Genomic DNA, 8358 nt, shown 5'->3' with positions numbered 1-8358 from the left:
CAGATCATTTTCCAAAAAGGTCTTAATAATATCTACCTCCAGTAGCAGTCTATAAAATGCTCAGTTTCTTATACCTTTGTCAATCTGAAGAGAGACAAAAAAACATTTTTTTAACCCACTACTGAAGCCGAGAGTCTTTTTATTCATACTTAATTGTCATTTTTGTTTCTTTTTCTGCGACTTGCCCTTTCATACTTTCTTGTCCATATTTAATGGTCATCTGTCCTTTCTTATTGTATCTTAAGAGCCCTTTAAGTAATAAAAATATTATCCTTTTTTTGATCATATATGTTTCAATATTTTTTTTTCTAGTGTTCTATTTGCATTTTGATAATCTGTATGGCACCATATATATTTTAAATTGTTGAGAATGCGTAAACAAGTTTTATTTCCTCTTTTATTCTTCATGAGATTTGAATATTTTTTCATATTGGCAATCCTTTGTCACCTCCATTCCTAAAGGGTGCATGTAATTCTTTTCAGCTTCCACTATATTCATTCAAGCTTCAAAAAAAAAAAAAAAAATCCCATGACTGTTGTCTTAAATAATGCTGTAATTAGTATTTTCTTGCATTTAGCTTTTTGATAGTTTAGATGCTTAGGAGACTCCTGCAAGTGAATAGTTGGATCAAGAATATAAATAATTTTTGTGGTTGTGGTAATTATTTCCTAAACTCTTGTTAGAGTTGTAGGCTAATGAATCAGTATAGAAATTCAGGGACAGGGGTACCTGGGTGTCTCAGGTGGTGAAGTTGCTGACTCTGGATTTTGCTCAGGTCATGACGTCCAGGTTTTAGGATCAAGCCCTGCATCGGGCTCTGCCATCGTGGGGAATCAGCTTGAAGATTCTTCCTCATTCTCCCTCTGCATCTCCCCCCACTCATGTTTTTTTTCTCTCTCTCTCGTTCTCAAATCTTAAAAAATATTAGGGACAAAATAATTAGTATTTATACAATAATATTTCTTAGAGGACAAATCATAGTATAGAATTTTAAAAGTTAAATTTCTTTTTTTAAAAAAATATTTATTTATTTTTAGAGAGAGAGAGAGAGTGCATGCACATGCTCTAGTTGGGGGAGGGGGAGAGGCGGAGGGAGAGAATCTTCAGGCATAATCTCCGCTGAGCTTGGAGCCCTACTCTAGGCTTGATATCAACACCCTGAGATCACGATGTGAGCCAAAACCAAGAGTCATACACTTAACCGACGGAGACACCCAGGCACCTCCTGTAGTTACTACTTTTTAAGAAGATTGTGATTTAATGAAAAACAGGAAGAAATGTCTTTTTTTTATAGTTCAGTACCATAAAATAGTTATGAAAGAATAGTAATAGGATTTGACCCCTGTCATGACCTGAACTGAAGGCAGAGGCTTAACCCACTGAACCACCCAGGTACTCCTCAGCAAAGTTTTCTTAAAGGTGGGGTAACATGGCAGAAATATAGTAACCAGCTTGCCTGAAGAAAAGAATATGTATGGAAAAAGGAGGATTCCAGACTGGAAAAATAAACATGGATTAGTCTGTTGCAGGCTTTGGATGTACATTTAATTTGTTAGAAAGAAGAGTGAAATGGTGAATGACTGGGGCACCTGGGTGGCTCAGTGTGTTAAGCCTCTGCCTTTGGCTCAGGTCATGATCTCAGGGTCCTGGATCAAGCCCTGCATCAGGCTCTCTGCTCAGCAGGGAGCCTGCTTTCTCCTCTCTCTGCTTGTCTCCGCCTACTTGTGATCTCTGTCTGTCAAATAAATAAATAAATAAATAAATCTTGCGGGAAAATAAAAGAAATGGTGAATGACTTTAGTTGGGAGTCAATTGGGGAAGATTAATTTGGTGTTATCTGTGGGTTAGACTGAAATGAAAAAAGCCAGTTAACTAGTGGCTAAGAGTTTCGGCAACTTATTAATTCTTGTGAGATTCATGTAGCTCATCTGTAAGCCAGAACAATAATGCCTATGCCATGGTGCAGTTGTTTTTAATAGAATGGTGTATATAAAGTACTGGGAATGGCTCCTGATACATAATGGGTATATTGTACCAATCACTATTAGGTTGTTCTTCTATTTCATATGCCCCGATAATAAACAAACAATTTATATAGGAATGTAGAGTCACTTCAACGAGTTCTAGTCTTGTAATATTAAAGCTAAATTAGCTTTCATGGTTTTTTTCCTTCCCTACAAGGTCCTTTAGAAACTCGTTGGATGGATGCTCTAAATCAAACAAGAGTGACTGAATTTGTCTTCTTGGGACTCACTGAGAACTGGGTGCTGGAGATACTACTTTTTGTGACATTCTCCATTGCATATGTACTAACCCTTTTGGGGAACGCTCTCATCATAGTTACTATAGTTTTTACTCTGCATCTTCATACCCCCATGTACTTCTTCCTGAGCAATCTGTCCTTTATTGACCTCTGCCACTCGTCCGTCACGGTGCCCAAGATGCTAGAGGGCTTGCTTTTGGAGAGAAAGACGATTTCCTTTGATAATTGCATTGCACAGCTCTTCTTTCTACATCTGTTTGCTTGTGCTGAGATCTTTCTACTGACCATAATGGCTTATGATCGTTACGTAGCCATCTGTGCTCCGCTGCACTATTCCAGTGTGATGAACATCAGGGTCTGTGTACAGCTTGTCTTTGCTCTCTGGTTGGGGGGTACTGTTCACTCTCTGGTGCAGACCTTCCTGACCACTCGACTACCTTACTGCGGCCCCAACATTATTGATAGCTACTTCTGCGATGTGCCACCTGTCATCAAGCTGGCGTGTACAGATACATACCTCACAGGAATGCTCATTGTGTCTAATAGTGGAACCATCTCCCTCACCTGTTTCCTGGCTTTGGTTACCTCTTACATAGTCATCCTGGTTTCTCTTAGAAAACAGTCAGCTGAAGGACGCCGGAAAGCCCTGTCTACCTGCTCAGCCCACTTCATGGTGGTTGCCTTCTTCTTTGGACCGTGTATCTTTCTCTACACTCGGCCAGACAGCAGCTTCTCTGTGGACAAGGTGGTATCTGTCTTCTACACGGTGGTCACCCCTTTGCTAAATCCCCTCATTTACACCTTGAGGAATGAGGAGGTAAAAAATGCCATCAAACATCTCAGACAGAAACAGGTTTTTTCATGAAGTCAGGTACATGATTGATTCGGAATCACAAGTGTAATTATGGCCATATACTTAACGAGTCCGTAGAAGTAAAAAACAAAGTCAGTAGGTAGAATGGCACTGTGTAAGGCACGCTTCTTTATAAAGAGGACTTAATGAGTATTACTTCTGTAAGGGAAACAATCATGATGGAACCTAAAGGAAAAAGAATCTGGGGGTTTTTGGGTGGCTCAGTTGGTTAAGTGTCTGCCTTCAGTTCAAGTCATGATCCTGAAGTCTTGGAATGGAGCCCCGAGTCCAGCTCCCTGTTCAGAGGAGAGTCTCCTTCTCCCTCTACCCCTTCCCCTGCTCATGCTGTCTCTCACTCTTTCAAATAAATAAATAAAATCTTAAAAAATAAAGAATCTAGGAAACTTTAAAGAAGGATTCTGGTTTCTCTAGTAAGAGAACATAATTTGGGGCATGGACTGAGTTTCAAGAACAGTTAGTTGTGAGAGAACATATTTTCTTGATTTGTGGATTCTGTGGGTTATTGCCTCTGGGAGGCAATGTATCACACTTATATTCTATAAATTAAAGTGCTTTTAATCTTGCTTTCAAATATAGATTCAAGGTGTTTACTTAAGCCATCACTGATTTATAGTGAATTAAATTGTTACTTTGAAAGTGATTCTCTCCTTATTCCTGGATCTATTTTGTATGTTTCATAATACTTTGATAAAATCAAGGTAGAGATATATAAAGAACTTACTTTAAAATAAACTTTATTGATGTAAAATTTAGTTAAATAAAATGCATGTGTTTTAATTAGACAATCTGAGAAATTTTGATGAAGGTATATATACACCCAGGTAACCATTTCTTCAGCAAGATATAGGACATTTCCATCACCCCAGGGAGTTTCTTTGGTCCTTTCCCAGCCAATTCCTCTATCTTCACCCAAGCATTCAAGGATCTGATTTTTGTCACTATGAATTAGATTGTCTTTCTTAGAGCTTCTTATAAATTGAATCATACAATATGAACTTTTCAGTACCTGACTTCTTTAGTTCTGCATGATATTTCTGATATGAACCAATGTCTTTTGTGGGTATGAGCAGTTTGTTTCTTCGTATTGTTGAAACTATCTCATGGTATGGGTATACCACACTTGCTGATTCAGTCATTTACTGATGGGCATTTGGGTGTTTTCTATTTTTGACAGTTATGAATAAAGTAGATATAAATGCTTACTAATAGGTTATTTTGACTACATGACTTCATTTCTCCTGGGTAAATATCTAGGAGTAGAATTTTTGGATCACATAGCAAGTGTATGTTTAGCTTGTAAAACTAAAAGACTGGTTTTCAAAGTGGTTGTATGATTTTTTTTGAAGTTATTTATGTTTATGTAAACTCTGCCTCTGCTGTGGGGTTTAAACTCATGACCCTGAGATGCAGAGTCTCATGCTTCCCTGATTGAACCAGCCAGGCGCCCCCCAAAGTGGTTGTATGATTTTATACTCTCATCAGTAGTATGAGTTTAACATCCAATAATTGGTATTGTCAGTACTTAATTTTAGGTCTTCTAGTGAGTGTGTGGTTTACTCTTCATTTTCCTAATTAGTGATGATGCTGAGAATCTTTTAATTACTTTATTATCCTTTCATAGAGCTTGTGTTGTGATGTGTCCAAGTGTTTTGCTCATTTATTATGATTGTTTTTTGTCTTCTTGTCACTGTGTAGTAAGAGTAAACAAAGTATTCTTTGTATATTCTGGATACAAAATTGGACAGATGGCTTGGCAATATTTCTCCTCCTGGGGGGGGCTTGCAGTTTTATTTTCTGAATTACATATTTTGAAGAACAAAAGTTTGTATTTTGATTAAGTCTTATTTATCATTCTTTTAAGATTGATGCCTTTGTGTTGTAAGAGATCTTCACCTACCCTGAAGTCTCAAAGATTTTTTTCCTGTTTTAGAAATTTTACAGTTCAGCTTTAAATTTTAAGTTCATGATCCATTTTGAATTTAGTTTGATATATGGTGTGAGATGAAATTGAGATTAATGTTTCCCATCTACCTAGATGATTCAGTACCATTTAAAAAGACTTTCTTCCCCTTTGTGTTATCTTGACACCTTTTTTAAGTCCGTTGACCCTTGAGAGAATGTGAAAGTATTCTTTTTACCTCTTCACTGTCACCTCTCATCATTCTCTGCCTTAGGGTCTAAGCTGTAACCACACTACACTTTCTCTCTTTGGACCAAGCCAAGGTCTTTCCCAATACCTGCTATTTCCTCTGCCTAGAATCTTCATCACCCTTCCTTTCTTATGTGTGTCTCCTTTTCATCTTTCAGATCTTAGCTTCAGTGTCATTTGTCAGAGAGACCCTTCTTGCCTACCCACTCTGAAGACAGTCTTTTCCAAAACTCTCTATTAGCATTCAATGTGTTTTTTTCCACAGATTTTGTTATGATCTGTAATTAAAATGTATTTGCTTATATTTTTGTTTCCTATTTTCACTAGACTCAACTGCATGAAGGGGGGACTTTTTTTTTTTTTTTTTTGTGATTGTAAGCCTGGTCCTTAGCACATAATAGGTGCTTGGTAAAAACTGGTCAAATGAATAATAAGATACCCCCATTTCATTGCTCTGGTGGCAGATTTTCCTGGACAAGGATATCAGTGTTTTCAATGACTCAAAGTCTTCTTTCTACATCACTGAAGTCATAAGCCAACTCACTTGGTCTGAGTCACCAGTGTTTGCTGAGCCATTTAGGCAAGCATCTGAGTGACTGATGTAGTCAAGTACTGCAGCAATCAGAAGATTCATTTAAACGTTAGTTATCACCCTAAGACAACAGCAGGGAGATGCGGCATGGTGTAATGAAAATAGCATGAGGGGGCACCTGGGTGGCTCAGTGGGTTAAGCCTCTGCCTTCAGCTCGGGTCATGATCCCAAGGTCCTGGGATGGATCCCTGCATTGGGCTTTCTGCTCAGCAGGGACCCTGCTTCTCTCCGCATTACCCGCCCCCCACCACCGCCTGCCTCTTTCCCTACTTGCAATCTCTGTCTGTCAAATAAATAAATAAAATCTTAAAAAAAAATACCTGTTAGAAAGTAGCATGAGTTCGTGTTGATACACTTGGCTTAATAGCCTGCTTCCAGTATTTCCTAGCTAGGTGACCTTGGGCATGCTGTTGGCTCTCTTTGAGCTTTGGTTCCATCATTGCTGATAAGCATATTACCTAGCTCACAAGTGGCTGTGAGAGTGGAGTAAAGGTAGAGTGCCTAGAACGGTTTCTAGCATATGGAAGATCCTAAAAATCATAGCTACTGATATGATTGTCAGATATTGGACCAGAAGACAATTTATAAGGTGTATATCCTGATAAAATGTTAGGTGACTTGTTCTTTGCAAGACATTTCTTCGATGTGGAGCACCAGGACTCTAAGAGCTTAGACATTGTCATTTTTTACCTCTCCTCTCCACCCTCCCCATGAACTTGTTCAAGGCATTCTTCATGTCTTCATTCCTAAGAGTATAGATGATGGGATTTAGCAGGGGTGTAACTGCAGTGAAAAACACAGATACCACCTTGTCCTCTGGGAGGCTGGTGGATGGACGGGAATATATAAAGATGCAGTGTCCCAGGAAGAGTGTGACGACGGTGAGGTGGGCTGCACAGGTGGATAAGGCTTTCCGCCTGCCTTCGGAGATCTGCTGCCTCAGGCTTACCAGGATGACCGCATAGGATACCACGAGGACCACGAAACAGACCACAGAGATGAGCCCACTGTTAGAGACAATGAGGATTTCAATAATGTGGGTATCTGTGCAGGCCAGTTTTATCACCTGAGGCACATCGCAGAAGAAGCTGTCAATCTCATCAGGACCACAGTAGGGCAGCTTGATGGTGAGGGAGGTTAGCGATATGGAGTGGATGGTGCCTCCTGTCCAGAGGGCCACAGCCAGTAACACACATACTTTCCAGTTCATCACTGTCATGTACTGCAGGGGTTTGCAAATGGCCACGTACCGATCATAGGCCATGACAGTGAGGAGAAAGATCTCGGTGCAGGCAAAGAGGTGTAGGAAAAACATCTGGGTGACACAGGCCTCAAAGGAGATGAGCTTCTCTTCTGACCATGTATCTATCAGCATTTTGGGGACAGTGACCGTGGAGTGACAGACATCAATAAAAGACAGGTTACTGAGGAAAAAATACATAGGAGTATGGAGCCGGCGGTCATAGATAATAGTTATGACAATGAGGATGTTCCCAATCAGTGTCAGGATGTAGAAAGTGAGGAACATGGCAAACACAGCCATCTGCACCTTCTGATTTACAGATAAACCTCTAAGCCGAATGTATGTCACAGAAGTGGTTTGATTGAGTAGATCTGCCTCTTCCATTCTCTTTGTTGGACACTATGTCAAGAGTTAGGAAAAAAATAACACTTAGCACCTGCATCAATCATTTGGTCACTTAATTTCTCCTGTGTTTGCTTTTCCTTCCATCTAGAACTTATGATCCAGTATCTTATTTTAAAAACCCCATTCAGGGGCACCTGGGTGGCTCAGTGGGTTAAAGCCTCCGCCTTAGGCTCAGGTCATGATCTCAGAGTCCTGGATCGAGCCCCACATCGGGCTCTCTGCTCAGAGGGGAGCCTGTTTCCCTTTTTCTCTCTCTGCTTGCCTCTGCCTGTGATCTCTGTCTGTCAAATAAATAAATACCCCATTCAGGGGACACCTGGGTGGGTCAGTTGGTTGAGCGCTGTCTTTGGCTTGGGTCATGGTCCCAGGATCTGGTGATTGAGTCCTGCATCGAGATTCTTGCTCGGCAGGGAGCCTACTTTTCTCTCTGCCTCTCTCTGCCACTTTGCCTGCTTGTGCTCTCTCTCTCTCTGACAAATAAATAAATAGATAAGTAAAATCTTAAAAAAAAAACCCACTGAGCATCTTAAATCATGCTGGACACACAGTAGGCACCACACACACATTTTTGGAATAATAGTGCAGGAACCATGATTCACTAAGAGATCTAAGGCAGCCTTGGAGAGGGGAGTGCTTATATTTAGTCATAAATCTTTAGGGGAGAAAAAAATGAAGATTTTTCTACTCCAAGCCAGTAACAGTTTCCAAGTTGTACAAATCCTGGCCTTGAGCACACTTTTCTCTATTGCCCGTTGACTGCATTTTTCACTTGGCCAAACCACTTCCACCCCTACACTGAAAAGCAGAGGCCTTTCCCCAAGCTGCCGGGAA

General features: G+C 40.1%; 2 protein-coding genes across 2 annotated transcripts; one reads left to right on the top strand and one right to left on the bottom strand.

Moving 5' to 3' along the window:
* The first annotated feature begins 2118 nt into the window (after positions 1–2118).
* Positions 2119–3231, top strand: LOC116590774 (olfactory receptor 1509). Its single transcript, XM_032343032.1, has one exon. It carries the CDS (start codon positions 2203–2205, stop codon positions 3127–3129), a length of 927 nt encoding a protein of 308 aa, XP_032198923.1. The 5' UTR covers positions 2119–2202; the 3' UTR covers positions 3130–3231.
* Positions 3232–6558: 3327 nt separating this feature from the next.
* Positions 6559–7506, bottom strand: LOC116590773 (olfactory receptor 4E1). The gene has a single exon (XM_032343031.1). It carries the CDS (start codon positions 7504–7506, stop codon positions 6559–6561), a length of 948 nt encoding a protein of 315 aa, XP_032198922.1.
* Between the last annotated feature and the right edge of the window lie 852 nt (positions 7507–8358).

The sequence above is a fragment of the Mustela erminea genome, chromosome 5 (genome assembly GCF_009829155.1).
Source record: "Mustela erminea isolate mMusErm1 chromosome 5, mMusErm1.Pri, whole genome shotgun sequence".
In the NCBI taxonomy this organism is placed as follows: Eukaryota; Metazoa; Chordata; class Mammalia; order Carnivora; family Mustelidae; genus Mustela; species Mustela erminea.
This window is presented reverse-complemented; position numbering and strand designations above follow the sequence as displayed.